At 37.6% G+C, this 26,800-nt stretch overlaps 1 protein-coding gene across 7 annotated transcripts in view; it reads right to left on the bottom strand.

Moving 5' to 3' along the window:
• The window catches only part of SNX29 (sorting nexin 29), a 128,247-nt gene that overhangs the window by 91,592 nt on the left and 9,855 nt on the right, over window positions 1-26,800 (bottom strand). For all 7 annotated transcript variants that reach the window (XR_003990809.1, XM_030481410.1, XM_030481409.1 and 4 more), the window contains 7 exons: window positions 26,319-26,567; window positions 23,926-24,295; window positions 23,154-23,272; window positions 19,345-19,423; window positions 18,759-18,841; window positions 10,698-10,761; window positions 9,310-9,438 (listed from right to left, as the gene is read on the bottom strand). Coding sequence is in view for 6 of the 7 variants with exons in the window: in XM_030481410.1 (XP_030337270.1) it covers window positions 9,310-9,438; window positions 10,698-10,761; window positions 18,759-18,841; window positions 19,345-19,423; window positions 23,154-23,272; window positions 23,926-24,295; window positions 26,319-26,567 (1,093 nt within the window). In the remaining variant the exon portion in view is untranslated. The remainder of the gene's footprint in view (window positions 1-9,309; window positions 9,439-10,697; window positions 10,762-18,758; window positions 18,842-19,344; window positions 19,424-23,153; window positions 23,273-23,925; window positions 24,296-26,318; window positions 26,568-26,800) is intronic.

Here is a 26,800-nt window from a genome sequence, read left to right as displayed (position 1 = left end):
GTTCTTTGGGAAAGTATCAGGGTAGAAATACATAGGTGCCACAGATGCAGCACACACAAGAAACCCATAGCTGGTCAGAAAGAACAAGGGCAGGACAAAGCTATGCCAGAGGAGTGGTTCAAGCTCTAGGAAGTTATTTAAGAATGAGAAGTATTCAGAAACACATGCAAATGTGTTTGGTGGTCCTTATCATACTACATATATATATACACACACACAAAATATATGCATATTATATATATTCATGCACACAAAAATAAACTGCTGTTTTGAGCAATGCCATAGTTATATATAAAACCCCTAAGCTGACGCTATATTCGTATTTCTGTGGATTTCAAATCAGTTTTCTGAACTATGCAACCTCAATTTGATTCTGTCCTTCAGTAGGAGGTTGCTAAATAATTAAGAAGAAACTATTGATTACCCAACTATCAAATTTTAAGGAAGTCTTTGATGATTTTATGCAGTTTATGATATTTTTCATTTCCTAGAATACAAAGAACAATTCAGGTTTTCCATCAGAGGTGGATGCTGATGCTCAGATTTTGGGGGGGGGGAAGGCAGAAACACAGTTTAATTAAAACAAGTCTAAATAATTAATTCATGAAAAAAATGACAGGTAGACAAAAAGGTTTCTCATCAGAAGTGTAAATCTGTCTGCATGGCAATAGCTGTATCCAATTAAAACAGACTGAGCTTTAAGGATTCTCGTTTCTACATTTGAGAAGAGACTCAGTGCCTTTTGTCTGTACTGAGACAGCAACAAAAAAAAAAAAAAAACACAAACCCCAAACAAAAAAAACCCCAAGCAAAATCACCAATCCCTTTTCTACTCTTGTGCCTATCAACTTCAAACTGATACAGTGCAGATAACACTTAAGGTTTTTGATAAAAAACTGAAATTCAAAGCAGGATACGAAGGCCAGGTGACAATTATGTCTTTTTACCATCTTATTACTTCTCCTTCTTTGACATCTCTTTCTTGATACTACTATTTAGCTAGATCCCAAAGAGGGCCCATCCTGATATGTATGAATTTACACAGCCCTTTTTATCAGACTATGTTAAAAAATAATACTAAATAGCAAGCACTTACTAAGAAGTCTTAAATGACTTCAAGAGGAATGATATCAGATATTCATAGCAAGTATTTCATAGGAGTATAAACTCCTGTACAGGAGGTAAGGGTCAGATTTGCAGAAATTCTTGTCCAGCTGACCCAACAGTACTACCTATAGGTAAGGATATTAAATACTTGTATGTGCAGGCCGCAGCTTTATTTCAACTTTTTCAACCTCTACTATCTAACTTGAAGCAAAGCTGTTAGCCTGTTCTGAGACTGGAGATAAACACACCACTTCGAGCATCTTTCAAATCCTCCATACAATTTCACCTTCTGTGCTGCAGAATAAATGATGAGACTGTAAGTACAAGTTGAAGGAGATACAGGAGAAAAAAAAAAAGAAAGGAAAATCAGGCTGATATACATGGAAAACAAAGACCAAGAACTATGCCACTAAAAACACATCAATCTCCAAAACTTCAATTATAATTAATTTCCCTGCCTGATCGCTTCTCCCATGTTAATAACCAGCTGAAAGACAGAGTGATAATATGTCATCTTACCCCGCATCAGCTCCAGGAGAGAGGATGACAATCTAGTATTCTTACAAATTACTCTTTGTGCTCAAATGGCACAGGTCTAGTGTGTGTTGTTGATTGAACTTTATAGCACTGGTGATTACTCATGCAGAAGAACGACACAAGACATACTTCACTTTGATTGTTCTATTATGAAACTAGAAAACTGCAAATTAGGAGCTACACTGAAAAAATACTAAAGTTTGAAATCCAATCACAAAAAGAAAATAAAAATAAAAAATTGATTTAAAGCAGCCTCTGAAACCAGAATTTAACTCCTCCCCAGGTCTGTTTCTGATTTACGGTTATTTGGGTACACATAAGAAGCAGATTAGTAGAACATCTTTGAAGCTTTATGTCTTCAAGCCAAACAGAAAAACCAAAACCGCATGCATTTCCCCATTTTTTCCTTCAGACGAATAGGAAGCTAATTTCTGACAGAGCAGATTTATCTCCAGTATCTCTCCAAAAGTATGACTAGAGAAATACAAACACATTTCAAATACAGCAACTTCTAAATGCCACGTATCTATAACAGCAGGATAAATTTTATTCCACCTGAAGCTTTTCAAGCAACTGTAGAACTTTCTCCATAGTTCTGCAACTATTCTCCAAAGAAAACCAAAGACATTTCCAGGTTCCGATAAACACTTACAAGCTAATGCAGTAGGGATCAATCTTTTTTAGCAGTGTATATTTTATTCTATAGCATGAAACAGTGAAATTACTTAAGACAATTAAACTCTGTAGTTGGCTTTCTGCTTCTCCTGAAGATAGATCAGAATACTATAAGATTATCTGTATCCACTCTCTGCCATTAATAGTATCTTTGCTTAGAACCAGAAGGAAAATACAATACTAATTATAGTAATGATCAGGACATGAAAGCAAAGAGAAGAGGAATGTAAGTATCAAACCTGAAATGGTGATACATGAGGAACTTTTACCCGCTTTCTAAAATGGAAGATACCGCCTCAATATCCCTAAAACTGAAAGTATTTCTCCTCACCAACAAGTTAATTCATGCCAGGAAAAGTAGCAACTGTTCCCTAAGAAGTTTCCTATCAAGAGGATGAATGTACCAGGATAATAAGCAGCATGTTCTCACATCAAGCGGAGGACAGTGTGTAAGAGATGCTATTCATCTGGAGCACAGCAGTGGATCAGCCTTGCTGCTGAGACTTCTGCTGTGTTCCTGGAGAAGGACCAAAGCCCTGCAGGTGACATCTCACCCACTTTCCTTATGCTACAGCATCCCTTTTAAAAAGTGGGGGGGCAAGGGGAGTTGAAGGAGCTTGGTTATTTTCCGATCATGTCCACAAAGTTTCTGTGACAGATAATTAGGTTTACTGAAGCATGTATACATACACCAAGCACAGTTTAAGGTCTACTCTGGAAGTCAAATTAGATGCATCTTATGTTTGTCAAAATAAGATTTCTGGCTGTTAATACAAATGAATACAAGTAAGAATGTGTTTTATAAAAGTTGACTTCCAAAAATTTCATTAAAAAGTTAAACACTATATCTTTAAGTTGTGATCTTTGTTGCAGAAGAAGAGGCCTTATAGGACTTCTTTTCCTATAGCTTAACAGAAGACAACCCACCATACAACTGCTTCTGGAAAAAGGTACAAAAATTCCCCTGGGGCTTCTGTAAAGTGAGCGTGGTAAGGAAAGAATTTGAAAAGGGGTAGTTTCTCATGTATCTTAACTACAATGGCCTAAAGAACACTGTAACTAATTTCCAAGAGCTGGTTCCCAAAGTTCAGAGATGATGGCAATACTGAGGACAAACACCAGATCAGTCTCACAACCAGCAATTTTACCATATCATAAACCAGCGTTACACAGTACAGCAAAGTGATAACTTTAACCCAGCCCCCAGAGGTGACAAGCAGCACCAGAGAGAACACACATCGCAAGTAAGGTGTTATGCAATGCAACCCTGAGGACAAGCAAAACAACTCTGAGACCAAATAAATCAACATTGTGACCAGAGACTGTTAAACTAATACAATGAATGCTTAGAACAAAACTTGTTTTAACACACTCTAGTCAGACCTGTCTATATCTCAACCCTCCATGCCCCACGTTGGGTGCCAAAAGGACTGTCAGGGTTTAACCCCAGCCAACAACTAAGCACCACACAACTCTTTGCTCACTCTCTCCCTCCACAGTGGGATGGAGGAGAGCATTGGGAAAAGAAAAAAAGTAGAATTCATGGGTTGAGATAAAAGCAGTTTAATAGGGCAGAAAAGGAAAAAAAAATAAAATAAACAAAACAAGTGGTGCACAATGCAATTGCTCACCACCCAACAAGCAATGCCCAGCAGCAGCCTCCAGCCAGCTTTCCCCCTAGTTTATACATTAAGCATGATGTCATAGGCATGGGACGTCCCTTGGGCAGTTGGGATCAGCTGTCCTGGCTATGTCCCTCCCAACTTCTGTGCTCCCCTGGCCTACTCACTGGTGGGATGGTGTAAGCTGGAAAGTCCTTGACTTAAGTGTAAGTCCTGTTCAGCAACAACTGAACCATCAGTGTGTTATCAACATTATTCTCATCCTAAATCCAAAACACTGCACTGTACCAGCTACTAGGAAGAAAAGTAACTGTCCCAGCTGAAACCAGGACAAACACCATATGCGTGAGAAACTGAAAACTATTCTCATGATATAGACACATAGACTGTGTTCAGATCTAAGTTATGAAAGGCCTGTATCACAGCATTAGTATCACATCTGAAGAATCAAAAAATGTCTTTGTGGGTAAGAAATAAGAGGAAGTTGTTTATCTTATGAAATAACCTGTCTCTTTTTATAAAATGTTTTTGTAACTTGTGACATGTCACCAAGTAAATAAACAGCAAAAGAATTGCATGTAGGAATATTCAAATTATTTTTCACAAGCAGGGACAAGAGATATTTTTTCCTGTTTCTAAGAAGCTGCTTAAGGTAAGTAATGCAATCATTTCAAGATGCACAACACATCATGTCACTCCTCACTGAAGCGCTCTGGCTCTGAACGAAATGTTGTAAAAGAGATTGATACAAAATGCCAAATCCAAAAGCAATGTGGCTTAAATGATACAGACACTAGATAAGGAGGCAAATTAGCTTGCAGAATGTACCGTAAACAGAAGGTACATAAAAGTGTAAGATAAAGTACAGTCAAACTCTCATCCCCCATTTCCCTACACAGTGCATTACCAGCTTTATCTGCTTCTCTTGCTCCAAAGCCCATCATTTGCAAAAAACTTTCCTCCAACATTTCTGAAGATAGTCTAACAATCTGCAATCTGAGATTATCCGGTTTCACAGTCAACTTCAATACCTTTCTTTGCCTCACCAAAGGGATGTAAAAGTATTCCATACAGAAAAAACAATCTCAACCTCCATTAAAAAACTTCAGCATTGCCAAGAAGCTACTAGCACAACAGGTCCATGCAATCTGAGAAAGGCTTATCCATGAAGGAGGGTGGGGAATAATTAAACCAACAACAATATAAAAAACAGCTTACAAAATTATCCTAGAGAGTCTATTTAGTCTATTCTGTCAGAAGAAAATAGGTTGAATGCTGAGACTGCTCCTTTTTAAACAATAACTGTTATGAAAGAGCTATTCAAATACTTCACATGAAAGAATGAGATTACCACTACTTGAAACTGAAGTGACCTAAGAATTTTTCCAGTTTTCAAAGGGACCTTAGGAAACTCAGGAAAATTTCTCTAAGCAAGCCAGCATTTTGCCTAGGAGACCAACTGGATAAACGAATACTGCAGATAACCAGCAGTAATAATTTCAGCACTGACTGATGTGTCACTGAAATCTGTGTTCTCAAAATCTTCAGGAAGATATTTACATCAAATGCTTTGCAAGAGCTTTTGGGACACTCGAACACCAGCTGTCATAACCTGAAGCACATTTTTTCGTCAAATTACAATAATCAGATTGTTACTGAATTCCTTGTCTTAACATGTTCAGAATATTACAACTGAAGACATTTTTCTACTCTAGGCATGTGATCAATTATTTTCGAGGTGTATATACATATATATACCTCATATATATATATGATTTCACTATTACAAAATATCTGAAACTTAAGTTTCCTCTTACTGACCTAGTGCATTATGCAGCACTTTCCAAAATTCATTATTTTAAATTCTTCAATTTATTCACCTTGCTCAACTTCATGGTTTAAAATATTATTTACTTAATAAATTTTACCACTTTTACTATTGCAGCAGCATCACCTACAGTGTACGAAGTGAACCAGCAAAGGAATTTAGAAGAAAAACCTATATTCCAAAATAGCTATATGCGAAGTTTCTTATGTGCTAGACAATGAGTTGCAATGAATCATTAAAGAAATGCAGCCAAAGTCTAAAATAACTGGTGGTGACACAAGAATCTGTTGTACCTAAGCAGCTCTCAATGCTGTTTTTATCATGTGACAAGGTAATCTGACTTTCAGAAGAACAATCAACACAACCTGCCCAGTCTTAGTAGCAATAAGAGAAACTAAACTTGTTTAAAAATAAGAAGTTATTCTAAGTGAGCATCTGTTTAGATTTTGTTATACAAGCTCCTAATCTATTCTTCAAAAAGGTATGTGCATGAGCAGTATCTGATTCACCCATATGTCACTGCAAATTCTAAAACTGTGGGGGAAGTGAGTCAAAGAAATATGAATAGACAATTCCTATAACCTGAAAAGTGAACATTAAATGATGAAGTATTGGCATTGTTTCAATTGCCCTGCATCACATGAATGTCAAACCCACTCGTGCAGATCTCTCCCTCCCTCAAAGTGAGTAGTTCAGTTTGATGTGTCATCAAAAGCAGAATTGGTAACGTTCTAAATACCTTTTTTTTCTTAGGAAAGCTTTATATTTATCATTTTCAGATAGTAGCCCTGCTGTGCAACAAAATGCTTACAGGAATCTCAGCTGTGTCACTTCACAATTAACACTAAGCACTCTGCCCGTGCAGGCAGAAAACAAACAGTTCTCCCTGGGATAAGACAGAGATTACTAATGTTATTTAACATTTGGGATAGGTTTGTTTACTATACATGTGAATAATGCCCTAAATCTCAGGCATCATAGGTTACTCTAGAGCTTATTTAGAAATGTAAGAAGAAAATCACACTATTACAGGAACATTTACCTTCAAAAGCCTTTGTTAAGCTAAATCACATTTAGACAAGAGGAAGGTTAAAATTCTTTTCTTTCAGCATAGCTGTGGCACAAAGTCAAGCTGGAGGCAAGTCACTGCCAGGGCCAATGTTGTTTAACATCTTCATTAATAAAGTGGATGCTGGGACACACCTCAGCAAATTCATAGACAACACAAAACTGGGGAGCAGCTGATACACAGGAGAGTTGTGCTGCCATCCAGAGGGACTGGCACAGGCTGGAGGACTGGACTCAGATGAATTCCTTGAGGCTGAACAAGTGGAAACGCAGAGTCCTGCATCTGGGGAGGAATAGTCTGAGGCACCCATACATGCTGGGAGCTGGAAAACAGCTTTCCAGAAAAGGATCTGTGAGTCCTTGTGGACAAGCAGCTGGCCACGAGCCAGCAATGCACCCTTCATGGCAAAGAAAGCCAACATCACATTAGGAAGACCGTTGACAATGGGTCACTGTCAACAACATTACCCAAAGAGGTTGTGGACTCTCCATCTGTGAACATACTCAAAACCTGACTGGAAATGGTCCTGAACAACCTATTCCAGCTGACCTTCCTAGGGCTAGGAGCAAACAGTTGCACCACTTCAGAATTGGTACTGTTAATGTTGTTTGGCAACAACTGTTGCTTATGGTACAGTGGCTGATAAAGTGGTCAGCCATGGAAACCTGAAAACAGGACAAGAAAAAAACATCTGACCAAGGAAAACAAAGTCATGCTTAAATAATCAGATAGAAGGAAGACAGATCAGATGGAAATGTTACTGAAGAGAATAGATTATCCATTCGTTACTGCTTACAGATGTGAGGGTACATACAGAAAGGTATGTGTCAGCAGCATCTGACACTGACATGTTCTATGTAACTGAAAGCAATGAAGATACAAATATCCCTATTCAATTCAAATGACACTAGGACCACTCAGCACAATTTCTACTGACTGAAGTAAGAACTTGCTGGGAGGAAAAGGGCCCCCATACTAAGCTCAGTGTGGAATTATGCAAGACATCCACCAGACGAAATACTGTGGAGTAATATTAAATTGAAGTCTCCAAAACAAGTCCTCACTGGCTCCACATCTGAGAGCTAGAATCCCAACAATCCAGTTTGTGTATTTTTGAAAACCTAACCAAAACCCAAAACAAACCCAAAAACCCCCTATGATTTACACATGCACCAAAGCAGCCATTTCCGCTACTAGAACAAGCATTTCATTATTCTAGGACAGCAACATCAGTCTATTCACAACATTCACATGGTGTTTCTGTTCCCCTCCCTGCCCCCTTATATTTAAAAGCTGTATCAGATTTAAGGTTTGGAAAATACTGTTTGAAGACAGTGCTAGGTACATCAACAAAATTAACAATATCATATATCCAACAGAAGGTAAAAATCACCCAGGACCTTGATAATGTGATTTGTTCCAGATTGGGCAGACAGCTATACCAAGAATCTCCCACATAACAAGAAAAATAAAAATCAATTAAGAACATTTAAATTTTGTTTAAAAACTAAAACAAAATTAATTGGATATTCCTGGGGTGGGCTGAGGAGGTAGAACTGGAAAAAACAGGTATATGAAAAGACAAAAGTCATCTTTCATTTACCTTACACACACATGTATTCCTTTGTAACTAGATTCATTAACTCTCACTATTTTGGTGGCTTATGTTTCTTAGTACTAGTCTAATTACTTCTTCAAATTAAATGTGATGTTGTCCAAAGTTCAGCTCTCTAATATTCCTTCCTCTGGAGCTGTAGTGGTGGCTATACAAATATTTTAAACTCTCTCTTACTGTTAATACTAGACAAAACAAAACCCACAAACTCACTCTATGTCAGAAAATCTTCCAAAGGTTTTCTTCAGCCTAAACTCCACTGAAGTTCATGGGATTTTTAGTCCTAAATCACAGAATCATTAGGGTTGGAAGGGACCTCTGGAAATCATCCAGTCCAACCCCCTGCCAAGGCAGGGCCACCCAGAGCAGGTTACACAGAAACATGCCCGGGTGGGTTTGGAATGTCTCCAGAGGAGGAGACTCCACCCCCCCCCGGGCAGCCTGTTTCAGTGCTCTGCCACCTTCAACAGAAAGAAGTTCTTCCTCACGTGCAGGTGAAACTTGTTGTGTTCTAGTTTATGGCCATTGCTCCTCGTCCTGTCGCTGGGCACCACTGTAAAGAGTCTGGCACCATCCTCCTGGCACCCGCCTTTGAGATACTGATCTGCACTGATGAGATCCCCTCTCAGTCTGCTCTCCTCTGGACTAACCAGGCCCAGCTCCCACAATCTCTTCTTGTAAGAAAGATGCTCCAGATCCCTGATCATCCCTGTGGCCCTAAAACCATCCTTGTGGCCCCAATGTTCACTTATGTTCTTCTGAAAACTACTTCAAAATGATTTTCTCCTGTATGCAGAATTTTTTATTCCCTTGTTCCACTGCTGTTACTTTTTATGACAGTTTCAGCACTCCTTACCGTGCCAATGCTTGGACTTTCATGGCATGTCGCTCTTCCTGCTCTGCTGCTTTCCTTCTCCAGTTGTCCATTTCCTGCCTTAGTGCTGCAGAATGCTCCATCTCTCCATCAAGCAGATTTCTCAGAGACCTGGAGGAAGGCAGCAGCCTCTGTTAGAACACCACTAACACTACCTCGTAATTAGAATATACTCTGTGAATTAAAAAGTGGGTTGCCTGAATGATACCACTGATGTCATCCTAAAATTTCATTATTCAGTGTAATAAATTCACCTGATTTGATTATGCAAAGATATGAAAATCTACAAGGAAGAAGGACCCAATCAAACAGTTGTCAGTGCTTACTCTGTGAACTTATATTACAATCTCATCCACACGCTCAAAGGGCAACCTATTATGGCATCTACTGTACCACCAGAAAGGAATAATTTATTATAGAAAACATCGTATAAGCCGGTTTCAGTGTTTCACTGCTTCAGTGCAAGTCTGTACATCTCAGGAGTAATCTGTAAGCAACATATTTACTAGCAACAGCAGGAGACAGGTAGGGGTCTTGTCTCTAGTGAGAGCAATGCCATACACCTCTCTGTAAAGCTTTTGATGAGATAGCAAAGGTCAATGTGATGCTGACCTGGTCCTTCTGCCAAAAAAACCCATGAAACCGAATGGAGCAGTAACTTGCAATTATGGGAGTGAGGAGGATAAGAGGCAGGAAAATGGGATCAGTTGGTAGTCTCAATATTAAAACAAACAAAAAACTCTAAGTTATCTACAGAAAAATGTAAATTACCAAAATAGCCCTACTACAGCATAACAACAGTATGTCTTGAACACATTTGTATTTTCATTCATCTAGCCATAGACTACATAAATACAAAGTAGGTTTGATAGCATTTTAAATAAGCCACTTATCATTTTTACATCATCATTTTGCCCCAAGTGAACATCAAGACACAAGTAACAGCCACTTTCAGCATAACATTGTTAGCCATCCTACAGCAGTTCTGTACCAGAAGGAAAAGGCAATTTTCTGAATTACATGTAGGAGAAGCTTTTACTCACTTGGAAATCTGTTTTAAGAGATCTTAAGAATCTTTTGGCTATAAGTTTTGGTTTTAAAAAACTACAAAAGTAAAACTGGCAAAAGTTCCCAAGACAAAGAGTTACATGTGATTTGAATTCAAAGAAAAAAGTTGACCGGCAGACATTACTCTTCAGTATCAACAGTTGCATATTGAAGTATTAAGCTTGCCTCTCACAGAAAAAGAATATAGACATCAAAAAACTTACATAAAGATTACACATAGCTTTACACAAAGGACAGCTTGTATTAGAGAACAGATTTTTATTTTTTAATTAAGTCCCTCTTGACTAGAAAAAGAAAACTACCTATTCTGCTCTTCCAGTTCATCTTTTCTAGTCATCATGGCCACGATAGCTTGACGAAGTTCATCTAAAGAGAAGGGACAAAAAAGATGAATTCCTGTGTGTATAGTCATGTACATAGTGGCACTAATTCAGCAACACACTTAAGATGATGCCAACATCATTTGCTATTAGAAAAGCACATAAAAATACCCTTAATCTCATCACTAATTTGAGCAATCTTCAAAAATGGCATTATATAACACAGAATCAGAAGTATTAATCAAATCTAACTAGGCTGCTTCTGGCCTTAATACAGATGTTGACAAATTTGCCTGTGGCTGCAGCTGTTTTGTTTTAATCCCAGACATATGGGGACAACGCACCTTTTCACTATTTCAGTATGTGCATACTAATGAGATAATGCTGTTACTTGCTTAACTTCAAATTGCTTGTTTTCTATGCTAGAAATTCAGACACAGGAAATATAACTGTTACAGTGAGACCAGAATAGAGAAAACATCACTGCTTCTTCACAGCACTTCTTCTCAAACTCAGTCTTAAAGAATGTCTTAAAGACAATGGGATTTCTAAATCATAGAATAGTTAGTGTTAAAAGGACCTTAAGATCTTACCATTTCCTACACAAATCTTTTTATTTCCTATAAATACCTTAAACAATACATTGTCATGACATCAAGAATTTTTTTTCAACAAAGACTGATTTTTATAACTTTTAAAGACTTCCTTAGAGTTAAGTTTAAAAGTAATACCAGGGTAGCTGAATACCATGCAGAAAAATGTCAGCTAAACACTGCCTCACCTTGAGTCCTTCTGCTATTACAAAGGTTTGACCATGTAACTACACAGCTGCACTATTGCTATATTACTATAAATTTAGAGAAAAATATTAGTAGTTTCTAAAACAGATTCTGACTTCCAGATCTTGAATGAATACATTAAATACAACAGGCCTTCAAAGATTTGAATGCCCTGACCCTGGCAGTGTTCAAGGCGACGTGGACGGGGCTTGGAGCAACCTGGTCTAGTGGAAGGTGTCTCTCCTTTCTTCATACTGTCTATAGTTAGACATTTTTGCCAGTTCAAAAAAAAAAAAAAAAAAACCAACTTCACATTTTTGTCCTGTGGACCAGATTAAGTTTGCTGAACTCTAGTAGTGGATGAAATATGAACATTTCTACTATGTCAATCAAATGTATCAGTCAGTACAGACACCACAGTTCCAGTCTGGCATTGCTGGCAAATCTCCCTGGCAGGATTCAGGAGGGGTCTCCTATCACTTGACATCAACCAATCTAACTCCTTTCATGCTATATTTTTTCCAAGACATTTCTGCTTCTTTGGCCATGAAGAAAGATGATGATTATTTTCCTACCCATTCCACACTAGCGCTTGAGAATTAACTGACACTAGCAAGAAACATTTCAGTAGGTCATTAGAGGGATTTTGCACTCCATTAATTCAGCACAGAAAGAATAATTACTTTACTACAGTAACTTAGCATCTTTATACAAGTTCTCTATATGTTATCTGAAAAGATAAAAATATCCAAATCCTGTAGAAATGATTATCTGGGTATTTTAATCAGACTTCCTAAGGCTGTGCTTGCAGCATAAAGGCCGTTCCAGCGTGCCTTACCCATCATTGCTATCACCTCCCTTGTTCTGGCCCTAGTGTTTATACACATACGCAGTGTCCCAGCAGGAACCGAGCCAGCTCCAAATTCGTTTGGTTTTGATTGGGGTTTGTTGGTTTGTTTTTCAGACAAGCGGCTGCCAAGTGATCTTAATGTTGAGTTCAATACCACTGCTGGCACAAGGCACAGAGCAGAAAGTCAGGGCAGAACACACCACCTTTTTAGCCACCAAGGATGATGAATTAAAGGTGGAATACCCTTTCTGGCAAGAGTAAAGTTCATATTGCATTGCAGTTATCAGGTAACCACTGCAATTTACACAGCAATGATAGGAAAACTTAGAATGGAAAGATTATATATAACATTGTGCTCCATTATTTTCATTACTATTTTCCAAAAAATGGACTATAATGGCTTCTATTAACTAACATTTATATTGGAAAAAAAAAAAAAAACCCAAAAAAAACCAAACCACCAAAAAACCAAAAACCAACCAACCAACCAGCTCCCCACCAAAACCTACATTCTGAGGTTTAAAGTGTTATATTTAGCTATATCAAACTTGATGACCATGAAACTCAACACACTACTAGTATTCTTTTGGTCATGATGAGACACTGCCATTCTGAGGGCAGATTGGAAAGTTTGGGGGGTTTGAGGGGGCTTTTTGGTAGGGTTATATTGTGGGTATATTTGCTGGTGGGATTTTTTGGCAGTGGAAAATTGGTGGGATGTAACAGTCCCAAAAAAATAATATGGAGTGTTGTGAAAGTGGACCACAATCCATCAGCCTATCTGTGAAATAAAAACTTGTTCTAAGGATGAGCAAAATAGAACACTAAGTGTTCAAGCCCTCTACAAGTGTTCAACACCAGCAAAACACATCCATAGTGAGCCCTGAGTACAGTAACACTCTAACAAAACAAAGATCTTGAACTGTAAAGCTGAATTCAGAATCCTCCTCTAGAAAGCATCAAGCCAATGATATTAAATATTTGAAGAGTGTCATTAAAATATGATATTCTGCAATCTGAGTTAGTTGCTATTAGTTCTCTGACTCTGAAGAAATTAAAGCCGTTGCTACTCAGACAAGTTACTGTAGTTCTGGCTCTGCACCTCTGCTGGGGTGACTGCTCTACAATAACTGCCCATATGCATATGCAGTCTGTTTAAATGTGTCCTGATTTGTTAACGCTTCAACAGTGAAGCTATTATGAATTTTCTCAATTTTTCTAATTTTACCAATCTATTCAAAGTGTAACCTTAACTTGCCTAATAACTTAATCTTCTTTCCCTCATTTCATCCAGCATCTTCTGCATGAGCAGAATTGAAATCCCATCTTCTCTCACTCCCCTCTCCAACACACACACAAGAAAGCAGAGCATGAAAGCAAGATTCTGTTAAACACCATAGTTGGCTTAAAAGGAGAAGAAATAAAAGATGTTAAAATGCTTTTTATTTCCATTTGCCTCATTTTTTCTGCGAGTTATGGAACTGACAGTACCGTAGTGACACAAAGCAGAAACTGCACATTGCATTATCACAAAAATCAATGCTTAATTTAGGATCACAAAAGCAAACAGACTTCATACTCAGTATTTCTTACTAATTTAGTTAAACTACATACAGCAGTGGAGATGTGGATTAAAGCATCCACACAAACATCGTCCAGGCTAAGGAGGCTTGTGCAGCCTGTGCTTATCCTAGCAGTGCTATTGCTTCATTGCTGTACCTATGCTATTTCTTCTTGAGGTGGTGAGTATTAAGGAGTCATATTTTCTACCAATTACTCAAAACAAACATAAGAACTATACGGTTTATCACCACCTCTTTAACCTCACCATCCACACTAAATATAATGGAGTCAAACATTCACTAGTGTAATTAAATGAAGAGATACCAAGAAAAAAAAAAAAGATCAGAAAGTTAAATTTCATCATCTTCTGATGCAAGTAACAATAGAACTAAAAGGGCACCGTCCTATTTAATTCAGGCATAACATTTAAAACTTAAAAATAAAATAATAAAAAAAAAATTATAATTTCTTACTCTCATTGATGCTTCTTGAAAACTTTAAGAAGTTTGTCAGAAGAGTCAGCTGAATGCAAACAAAGTAAATCCAATGTCATGCACCGCAGCGGGTTCACTTCAGATCTACCAGAACATCCAGTTCCTCAGCTTTTGTCTATGTTATGCTTGCCTCTCAGATGAGTGTATGATCCTAACCTATTTTTTCAGCACACTTATGTCTCATTTATTGTGTGCGTTAGAAAAAGGAATAAATAAATAAAACCTTAAAAATCAGTGTTGTGGCAGCAACCATACATTGGGTATTTTCTGACTTCTGGACTTGCAACCTCAATCTTTCTCCTCCTCCTTTCTGCTCCTAAGTAACAGTGGAAGGATGTTCAACCTTCCACTGTTGATGTGGAAGGATGTGGAAGGAAGGTCAACCCATTTCAGAAAACTGATATTAATGTCCTATTTCTGAACTGCTTTGTGCTTGATGTCATTTGCATTCTTTAAAGTAATACTAATGGAAAGAGCTACACTACTGCTATTAACAATCAGCATTCAACACCAGCATATTTCAAATTCATGTGATAATCAGAGTTTCATAAAGACAGATATAAGATTATTAGTGAAGTCTTCTCAAGAGTTACTTTTGCAACAACTTCCATGTGCAAACCAGTAATTTCAAACCAGGTCTTTTTTACGGTTTTGTTTTTTTTTTTTTTTTTACTGATAAAGAACCAAGGAATATGCAAATTAAATTGTTCATATTAAACTTCACTTTTTAAAACCCATAAAAGTATCTTTTATTGTTGAAATTAATCTGTAGTGCCTAATTGCTAATAAAGCAAATATTTCCGCTAAAACCTTTTTTAATTCCCTTGCATACTACATGCAAAAGTCTAACTCCTATAAAGCTTTTGTAAGGTCACATTCAGAGCATGAAATACATAGAGAAGTGCCATGCTTTAAGAAACACCTGCCAACTTCCCAGCAACCTCCAGAAAAGTCCTGAGTTTCACAACTCTTCTGCTGTTAAGATTGGAAAAGTCTGATTTGCAATCACCTGTTATGAAGACTGAGCTGTAAGTGAAATCATCTGTCTTGTACACAAGGTCATGCAGCACTCCCCTGCAATCCTGCAGATGGAATAGAAGGGTGGGCTGGGAGCAGGCTACAGGAATGACTTCTTGGGTTTATTTTCCAGAGTGCAAATTTACATAGATATTTTCAGAAACAAATAAACTTCCAGCAGATGATCTACATCTTAGATCAGAAGTCTGACCTTTAAAGACATGCTCCCTAAGATGCCTGTGTGAACACTGGATATTAAGGGCTTATTTTGTGCTCCAAAATACTGCAAATATTATCCTGTCATGTTACTATTATTAGGGCAAATTTTAGTAGGAAACAAATTAGACAACAGAGTTCTGGCATTCTACTGTTTAGTAGGGTCCTGAGGAAAAATAGAAGCCCGTAAGATGAACTGCAGCTTTTTTCTCAGTGACGAAATTTATACACCCTCTTTCCACAGTTCTGCTTTCAGAGAAGTCGCAGGAATTTAGTAGCTGTCAGTAAGTGGTAGCAACCAAGTTACAAAACACGTCAGAAGCTATTTAGAGGACAGAGAAAGTACAAAAAGCATACACCTTATTTACTTACATACCAAGATCAAAATATGATATGTAGGTTTCATTATCCGGTAAAGTTATTCAGTGATCGTGAAAAAAAAATGGGGGCTTTTTCCAGAACATATGAAAAAATAGAGAATGATGTACAACACTACACCCTTTGCTAACCTTTGTGGTTAAACCCAACTTTAAAAACTGAGGGAAATTATAGTGGAAAAACTAGGTTCCCACTTATTTACTAAAACCAGCACCATAGTCAAAGAACCTTGTACGGAAGGACAAAAGTAGCATCCTTCAAAAATGAAAATTTTGGAACTTCCCTTTTTTCCACTGCAAAAACAAAATGGGGAGACATGTGCTGGTAGGACAGATTTTTTTTGGTGGTGTAAAACAATGCTGAAAATACAATCTTGCAATGACAATAACTGGAGAAGACAAAGTTGTTTGTGATTCAAATATGACAAGATAAATGCAATGTTTTAAAAACTGGAAAATTACATAATGGAATAGGCACATTAAAACAAAACTTCTGACAAACTTAATTGTTTATAAAATTGGTTATAATACAAAACAATCTATAAAGTAGAATGAGTTTTCAAAGGATGTCTTAGGTACTCAGTGGAACTCTAACTCTGTAGATGAGGATTTCTCTCAAGTGGTATTAGTATCTTATGAGCTGTATCTGCTGCCAAGTTGACCTCTACCTGAGAAACGCATTGACGTACAGCCAGGAAGATCATTCAAAATGGCAGAAATTCTAAATTACAGCTTCTCAGGACACAATTTTCTGGCCTGCATGTCTAAAGAACTGAGCAAGGGTTAGTACTGTGCTAGTAAGTTGGAAAGGAAGGAGGAAAAGAATAGATTAGAACCCCAAAATTTCATTTCAGGCATTGTCTGCAGAAGCAAGAAGCACAAAAATCCAGTCACTGGAGACTCACAGCTTTTCTCCCTGCACTATTGCATCCCATTTTTCTTGTCTGATGTGTTAGAATTAGTTGCTATGCAACCAGGCTCTAAGCCTCATCATTTAATAATTCTTCTGCTAATTGCGATAGAAAAAAGAGCTTCTGGCTTTGCCACAGCCCTGAATTCCTGCTGTCCAGGGGATCTGCGACCAGTAACAATGAACTTGAGAAAGACATTCTTATTGAATGTATCTGGGATCAGCTGTTATAAAGGCATTAACTTATATGAACAGTCAGCTGAATTTTGGTTCTGATGATAATTAGCGTATTTACTAAGCATTCCACCAGTTTTGGAATTGTTTTGACATGCTTCCCCTCTTCCTCCCACCAAAGCCTTCTTTGAAATGGGAAGCTCATGGCAGCATGCATGCTTCTGTTGATCCTGTTGCTCTGTTCATTTAGAAATTGCTAAGTATCAAGAATTGAAAATCGCAAGATTTACTTTCTATTTTATAGCTGTCAACTACACGTAGGAACTAACTGAGCAACTAAAGGAGACCAATTGCGGCCCCTGCTGGTACTTACTACACCGACAAACAGCAGCAATAGAGTGCAGTAAAATCAGAAACTTTCTTCATAAAATTCTATTACTCAAAAAAAAAAAAAAAAAAAAAAGTAAGAACTAAAGGATATTGCAGTAATAACGAGCAGAGAATATCCGGTGACCAAAGTATCACAGTAACTATCAACAGTAACTCTATCTACGCATTCAACTATGTCACTTAAAGGTCTCAAACTAGTTTTCCCCCCTTCATAAAGTACTTGGTAACGCTCTGTCTGCAGACCCAGGCCAGAGCCTCAAACAGTACTCAGTGACAGTGCATGGTCTACCTCCTTTAACACACTGGCACAGATATCATTTGAACATGACATTAGAACCTGAGATTACAGTATTTTAAGGGTTCATTCATTTTGATGATTTCATAAATCGGTTTCAGAAAACAATCCTGGCTGCACCACTTCTACATTCCCAATGTCATAATTTGAAACTATACATATTTAAATTTAGACAAAAGAACACAGACACGCCCCCCCGAGCTTTAGGAACAAAGCCATATCCACCAGTTCAGTTACAAAACTTTCTGTACAGTGAGGAAAAGAAAACCATACTGTCTTACATGTTTAGATTGCTAGTCAGTTTAAGAACTAAATCACTGTTCTATAAGTTTATGTGAAGAAAAAGAAAAAAAACTAAAAATGGGGTAAACAAACTGCCTGTGCTTCTACTAACATCTTTCTACAGCAAAGGCTATTGTATCTTGTCCAGCTCAACTCTTAACACCACTGAAAATATGACTGTCCTCCATCTTAATCTTAACTGAAGTTTTTGCTTATGAAAGCCGTATTTATGTTTGCAGCAGATTTCCATATCAAAATCACAGACTGAATGTACACAGAAGGACTTCTGTGTTTGTTGGTTGTGGGGTTTCTTCTGACTACGCATTAATGAAAGCAGGCAAAATGAGTAAGATCAGATCAGAACCACCCATTAGTCTTTTCAGAGCTTCCAGAGATCTAAAGATGTTAATGGAATTAAATCATTATTGTTCATTTAAGTACTCAAGCCACATCTAGTATAAGGATGACATCAACTTCTCTGGAGAAAGAGAAGCTAATGTCATACCAGTTGCAATGAACAATAACCTGGGATCTGCCAATTCAAGAATCATTTTAGAGCAATCGTTTCTAATGTGGCCAGCATATCAGAAATGAAGTGCTGTATGCCTCCCTGAACACATCTCACTGAAACAAAAATAGGTATCAAAAATGACAAAGTTAATTCCAGCAATCTAGATACATCAAGGAAGTACTTACTAATTGTCATGGATTCTGGCACAGTGGCTGAAGGCAACATATTGCTTAAAGTATTCACTTGAGCTGGAGGACTGACTTCCACTCTAGTCATAAAAGCACAATTTCATCAATAAATGAAAACGAAACCCTGAATTCAAAACTTAAAAAAAAGAATTCCAGAAACTAGAATTATCATCATATTCTCCCATATTTAATCAACTTACATTTAATTATCCTTTAACATATTTGTTGTGAGTCTGATTTAAGAATATGCACCAAAAAAATCCACACCAAAAGTCCACAAAAAATACAGTAAAAAAATAACATAAAAACCAACAAAACCCCTATTTTCCAAGCCAAGATGGTGAGTCTACTTGTTATTTGACATGACTATGTGACTTCCAGATAATTAGGAAAAGCTCAATATATGAAACTATGCATAAAGATACACAGGCTTTTGCATTAGTCTTTCCAAACATTTGCAGAAAATACCCTGAGGAACAGTTTGCTTCCCAGCACTGAGTAGCTACACATTAGGTAACAATAAGAAGGTGGCAGCTACAGGGTGAAGATTTTTTCGTTTACGGAAAACATACATGACACATACCTGTAAGGAAGATCAGACCTTCTTGGAACCAGTTCTACTGCATGAACATGTTCATGTCCCTCTCCATTCTCCAAGTTATCTAGAGTAGAATACACAAACATTAGCTTTCTTCAGCTAACAGCACTTAAAAACTAAACCAAAAACAAAACCAGAAGGAAGGTAGTTACATTTTTAACTAGCAATACTCATCTTTACCACAGCTTTTAAACACTTTCAATTCTTTCTCCAAGGCTGGCTTCTGCACATTCACCCCAAATGCCAGCAGGATTATAAAGTCCTTAGGAACACAGCCATCAGTTTAGAAAAAAAGTAGTATTGCACGATTCGTAAGTTTTAACTTGGAGGTACATTTTACATTGAAAACAATGCTGCAAAGCTATGAAGTAACTCCTTACTGAAGTGATTTTTTGCAAGTCTCAGGAGTTTTACCACTACATGGCATCTGACACTCATTACAAATCTGTTTGTGACTTGTACAAAAAGGATTTGTGGTTAGTCCCCAATGCATGAAACCCTGCACTGACACCAGTCCCTTATGGCACTCCCTACAGAGCACCATGCTTTTCAGTGGCTCTTTATGCCCAGGTACCAAACGTCAGGAATCAGACAGATGAGATATTTTTTAAAAAGCATGGATAATATGCATCTGTCCACAGATCCACAACTGTCAGGATCAAAGCATACACATCACAGAGCCTGTTTTTAAGGCAGTTCAGGCAGAAAGAAACAAAAAAAACACATTTCACTGATGTTTCCTGCATCTTACTATTTAAGGGTTACAAAGTTAGCATAAAACTATCCTAAAAGCATGAGCTAGAACAGCCCAGAATTTAAAAATCAGGAATTAAAAGGAAAAAGTTAATGTGAATTAGAGTTACATCAGAATGACTATGGAGAGATTCAGTTTTTAAGCTGCAGTTTACTGAAACTCAGTTCCTAAATGCATGCTCTATTTTTGTTCCAAGCAACTGAATATTGGTACGTGGAGATATGATATGCCCTGACACATCCCTGAAGCACTGCAACAGACCAAAACTACAAACACAGATAATAACATCCAACACTATAGATTATGATGTAACCTATTTCAAAGACACCTCTTGTTACTTCTCTGTATTAGACCTATAAACCAAAATGTTGGGTTAAACTATATATTTTACAGGAGCTCACTAAGCATTTTTAGCAAAAATGTTGTCATAATAATAATGAAATGGCCAGTTACTGGGCTGAACTGCTCTCAGAAAAAGCTAACCCATGTTCCCCCTGCTATCATTCATCTAGCAAAAGTGTAATGTCCAAAGTTGAGTAAAGAACTGCCAAAGGCTGATTTCAGTATCATCCAACTGTTATTATGGCTGGGGTGAGGGGACTGTACCCATGTGTATCATTCTGCCTAACTGGGTTGCATGATGGGCCTTTCGGTGAAGCCTGTCCGCACACTGTCAGTTCAGGACTGTTCTGAAGGGCCCACTAACTGCATGGGAGGTTGAAATGAGACAGCAGAATCCATGTTGTGTTTCCTGTAACTGATGAAGATTCCTTTCACCAGCCCAAGGCCGTATTGTCCTGGCTAATATGCTGGACCATAGGGTTTAGCACAAAGAGCAGCAGAAGGAGAACTGAAAACATCTGTATACTGTGCCAGAAGGGGTCTGAATAGACTTGTTGTTGATCATCTCTAGTAGCATGAGCATTCTCTTCAAAACAATTCTGAGATGAAGGAAGGTGAAACAAGGGGCTTTGGCATCTCCTTAATGAAAGTAACCCCTGTTACACTTGTTGATGTCCTCTCTGGTCACCTGTCTCCAGTCCTAAGTCTTGGCTTGGTCTCCTGGCTTTTGATTTCAGCTGTAAGCCCCTAAGCTCCAGCTCCTGATGCCTTGTGACATCTGTCTGGCTACTAACTCCCACAGCTCAACAGTGAGTTCCCACTCCAAAACACACTCACCCCCAGAAACAGGAACATTTACACGTATTCCAGATTTCAATCTGTTGCAATCAGCAAACCCTTATAAATGTCTGGACCTTTTCTAACCATTTCTGTAACAAATTTAACACAATGCCACAAACTCCATGTTTTCTAGATCCATTACTTCATAAACTGAAAAATGTGGGAGTACAAAAAAGAAAAAGAAAAGAAAATGTACTTTCTATTTTTTTGATCCACTGGCATTTTTGAAGAGGTACATGTGCAGCAGAGGGCAGCACAGCATTATGTGACAATTCACATTATTTTTATCACTAAACTTACAGGATTGAATTACACTTCTTCAATTAACAGTCCATTTAAACTCTGGGCACACAACACATGCAAAAAATATGAAATATTTTATAATTAGAACGTTATTTTTATAGCACTGAGAAGTATTTGAGTGGTCCCTGAAATGAGAATACATATCCAAAGTTTGATAAAAGCAATGTTCTTATTAACAGCTAGCAAAATATTAACTGGGGGAGGTGGGTGTGGGGAGTGGTGGAAGTTTTTTGTTTGTCTTTGGGTACCAATACAGATACTGGAAAAGTACCATTTCTTCTTTTCCATACCTTTGACTATTTTCATTGCTTGCTTCAAGATTTTCACCAAATGGTCCACATCATTCTTGAAGTGCAATACCCCAAACTGCATACAGGTGAGGCCACATGAGAGCCAATTGAGCATCGATTTACAAATGACATTTTCATTTATGCATGTCTGTATGAAGCATGGGAAGCACAGCGCTGCTAATTCATTACCAGCTTGTGACCCACTAATTATAGTGGGTCTCCTGCAGAAAATAACTTGAGGATGCTGGTGGATAAAATATAGATATGAGCCAGCAACTGGCACTCATGGCCCCCGAAGCCAATCTTACCCTGGGCTACACAAAAAGAAGCATGGTTGAGGTCTTTGCTCTGCATCCATGAAGATGCTGCGAGGGCAGGAGCAGCTCTCCTCTGGAGACAGGCTGAGAGAGCAGGGCTTGTTCAGCCTGAAGAAGAGAAGACTCTGGGGAGACCCTACTGTGGCCTTTCAGTACTTTAAGGGGGCTTATAAGAAAGATGGAGAGAGACATTTTACCACAGCCTGCAGTGACAGGACAAGGGGGAATGGTTTTAAACTGACAGAAGGGAAGACTGAGATGAGCTCTTAGGCAGAAGCTCTTCCCTGTGAGGGTGCTGAGGCGCTGGCACAGGGTGCCCAGAGAAGCTGTGGCTGCCCCATCCCTGGCAGTGTTCAAGGCCAGGTTGGACACAGGGGCTTGGAGCAACCTGCTCTAGTGGAAGGTGTCCCTGCCCGTGGCATGGGCTTGGAACTGGATGAGCTTTAAGGTCCCTTCCAACCCAAACCATTCTATGATTCCCACATCCTTTTCCAAAGATGTTTTTCCTAACCAATCATTCCTCATCCTGTATATAAACAGATAACAGCTTCTATTGAACTGCATCCAATATTTGATACTTTCTCCGATCTGTCAAGATTAATTTGAATTCAAAGTCTCAAATACATTTGCAGCTTATTCCAGCTTAGTGATATCTAGAAAACAAGTAAGGATACTTTTTATTCAACCATGCTAAACATTAATAAAATACGTTACAAGACCACAGCTTAATCCCAACATAATTCTGGTTTATTTTGACACTGACAAATCCTCAAGTATCTACTCAAATGGAGAACTCTGATTCAGATCTAGAATAAACTTTAATTGAACCTCCCATCCCAGTTGTGCAATATATCCTACGCCTTTACAATCCCATTATTTCTTACCATTATCCCATGTCAAATATTCTGTTATAAAGTTTGCTGGAATATGGTAAATTAAAATACCTACCTGTTTGGGAGTAAGAGCCAACAGCACTGACAGGAAATAGAACATCTGAGTCATCGTTCAGGACCTGAAGAGGACTCCAGCTGCATATCTGAGAGTTGCATGTGCCCAGTTCATGAGGCCTAGATTTAAAACAAACCAACAAAACAACCTGTTTATAGAGCCAGTATTCATGTTCACAATGCTTGTGTTTCTTTTAGAGATATCACTGCAAGAAAAACCTTTATTTTAATCTACCTGCCAATTTCTTGTTTCAGACATAAACTCATTACAAAGATGAGACAGGTTCTTTTTCTCCAGAAGGATTTCTGTGTCAGAAATAAAGAGGGCATCCTAGTATCTAAAAATTATTCCTTTTCCCTCAGTTTTGTTTTGTTTCATCTTGTTTAATTATCTGCTCTGATGATAACAGGCTTACTCTGTTTAAAATATGTGGGTTTACTGTGAAGCCAAAACAAAATTGCTATCATACTAAGAATAAGGACACTTCAAATAGGCCAGAATTATAGCATGGGTATATCATGCACAACTGAGAACTTCAAGGAGAACAAGTCTGAAATCAAGAGAGTTTGGTTTTCAGTGGAACTTAGAAGCAAAGTACCATCACCACAGTGCCCAAATGGTTTAAACAAGGGGAAAGAAGGAAAAAAGGAAGCGGTGGGGGTTTGTGAGAAAACCTATAGTTCAGTCAGGTACACAAGTCTGCCAGTACCCATGAAGGAAGGAGGCAGGGAGCAGAGAAGGCATGGAAAATGGCTCCTGCAACATTACTTACTTTTCAGAAGCTTCAGTTTCCCCTTCTGTGCCTTTATTTCCTAATGATTTTCCATACAGCTCATCTTCATCTGCATCTTCATCATCAATGCTCTTCACGTCTAGTTTCTGATATTCATACTCTCCATTCAAGAACACTGAATTGCTCTTCCATGAATGGTTACTTTCAGTCCCATTTAAACTCTTCCCAAGAATGCTTTCAGATGAGGGTAATGCAAAAACTGAAGATCTGTCTATACTCTCCTCTGAACTTTCCCCTGTAATCAGAGTCTTTGTGGCATCCCCCAAATTGTGGTCATCTTCCTCTTCATCAAATGAGATAATATTAGTCACTCTCTTCTTCTTTTTTCTGTCTTTTTTACATTTCAAATCTAGTGGCAACATAAAGGTTTACATAGTTTAGAAAGAGAAACAATGCAATACACTTGTTTTTACTTCTAAAAGAAGTTAAGAAGAAGCCTCTTAGATCTATGAGGCCTTTCATTATCTTCCCATACACATAAACTTTTAAGTCTTTAACTACTATCTTTATTTTATATGCCTTACTTAATTCAGATTTTAGAAGACATTTTGGAGCTGCATTCCTAACAGCATTCAATTGGAACTGGGAAAAATTTCAACAAGTTTATAAAATCACATTTAAAATTGTAGTTAGTCTTACTGTCCCCTTCTCCCATTGAATATGGCTATTGTATATTGAAGAGCCTGAGGACACAATACAGAAAACAAAACTTCTGGGGAGAAGAAATTAAAAAGAACAAACTTGCAACGCAAAATCCAGAATCAATATAAATCAACCAAATAAAGTTATGCAATCAAAGTTATTTTTTGCCTATATTTTGGAAACTGAGCAGTCAGTTTTCAGAAAAAGAAATTGATCTTGATCCCTCAATGGATAATTAGCTCTTGCTGTAGAAATACACTGAAATCCTCTCAAATACATCATACCTACGCCTTGACAGCACTTACTTTTGAATGATTACCTATCCTCACTGATTCCGATGTGCACACAAGGCTGAATGGTCTTGCGAAGTTGAAGCCTTCTAAGAAATACCAGAAATTTGCTCACCAAACAACTCACATAGGGACTGTACTGTTTCAATTCAAGTCCATATGCTGTTACACACCCACAAAACATATTAACTCACTTCTAAGAGTTAGAGGATGTTAAAACCCATTCTGGATGCAAACAGAATTCCAGCAAAGAACATAGACTTTAATGAGAACATCTGACTTGCTCTAACATTCAACATATAATGGCATTTGAACAAACCCAATGTTTTTAAAGTGATCTTTTGTTGTAAGTTGTACATGTACTGTATCTACATGGACGGTACACATAAGGTACATTATGTTGTAGAGCCATGTGCAGAATATGGTCAATTATTCTGTTATCTCATCCTGCAAGCCTTTTCTGTACTAACCAAGTTATCCCAAGTCAAGTATCAGCTACTATTTTAATCTCATTTAAAGTGCTAAACAACAAAAGCTTTACCACAAGTTTGTTTCGAAAACTGCATTTTGAGACAAAGTCTCTTTTAAATACCAGTAAGAAATAGATCTTATCTCAAGTTCTATTCCTACTAGACAGCATTCACATGTGGGGTTCTTTCCTTTTTCCTCAAAACAATTTAAAGCCTAAACTTAAACCTTGTTTCTCAGTTAAAAAACACACCGTACCTTAATAAAGCAAAATATTCCTTCAGCTCGGCTTCTGGAAATAAAGCTGATAAAATATTCCTTTGCTATTTTTGGAACTGAAAACGTATAATGAATGCCACATTTTGCTTAATTATAAAAGATTAAGACTTTGCGTCTTTGTTAGTAACTAACATCCTACAAACTGGTTGCAACACTAACATATTTAAAAGTAGGAAGTGTGTATGAGTAAGTTTTCATTTGTGCTAATTACCTACTTCATACAGAAGTTCAGACTGTAAACATGGGTGCCACTTGAAGAAGATTACAAGATATTATTTTTATCTGATATACACCAACAGCTATATGGCAGTGCATTTCTGACTACAAAAGTGCCAAAAGAAAACATATTAATAATGAAAAATCACGACATATGAAACTGCAAGGCATAATCTCATGAAAAAAAAAATTGAAATTCAGGTTGCAAGCAAAGCACTTTACCAATGAGATAGTTTAGCTTCCCTCTCACATGACACAAGAGAGCTAAAATACACATTTATCATCCAGCATCCACACCAGTATTTCTTAAAATAAAAAAATCATACTTTCTATTTCACACTCAACGAGTTCATTTGTGTAATGCACTTAAGGTTTTTATTCCATAATAGTTCACTAAATTTAACTGGAAAAGTTATTTAAACACACTTGAGAATTTTGTAAGTTGCTGAATGACACAAACATTGCAAAAATGCTTACCAGCATTTACACTCTTTGAGAGAACAGGAAGTGGATCAGTGTCTTGATCAGGTTTTATTAGAATCGAGACAGCAGATGATGCCGTGATCTCTCTAAGAAGGCTGCTAACACCCTGAGTGGATTCTTTCAACAATGAAGTCACATTCTGCGTTGATTCCTTTAACAAATCAGACACAGTGGGTGTGCATTTGCTCTGCCCATTTAAATCCTTATTGTCAATGTTGATTGCAAAAAGAATGGAGTTCAGACCTTCAGAGAAAAGAAAGGGAAAAACAAGACCAAAAGCTCACTAGATACTTCATACAAAAGGTACGAAGATAGAACCTAAGAATTAACAAAGCTATGACATGTAAAACATTTCTTCCCCCAAATTTCCCACAGTTCACTATGCCCGAATTCTTATTCTGTCATGCACCATTCATTCTTTTTCAGATCATATTCAGGCTGATGCCATCAGTTCTGAATTTATCTTGATGGCTGTT

The sequence above is a fragment of the Strigops habroptila genome, chromosome 4 (assembly GCF_004027225.2).
Source record: "Strigops habroptila isolate Jane chromosome 4, bStrHab1.2.pri, whole genome shotgun sequence".
Classification (NCBI taxonomy): domain Eukaryota; kingdom Metazoa; phylum Chordata; class Aves; order Psittaciformes; family Psittacidae; genus Strigops; species Strigops habroptila.
Note: the sequence above shows the minus strand (reverse complement) of the source record. Positions and strands in the feature narration are given on the sequence as shown.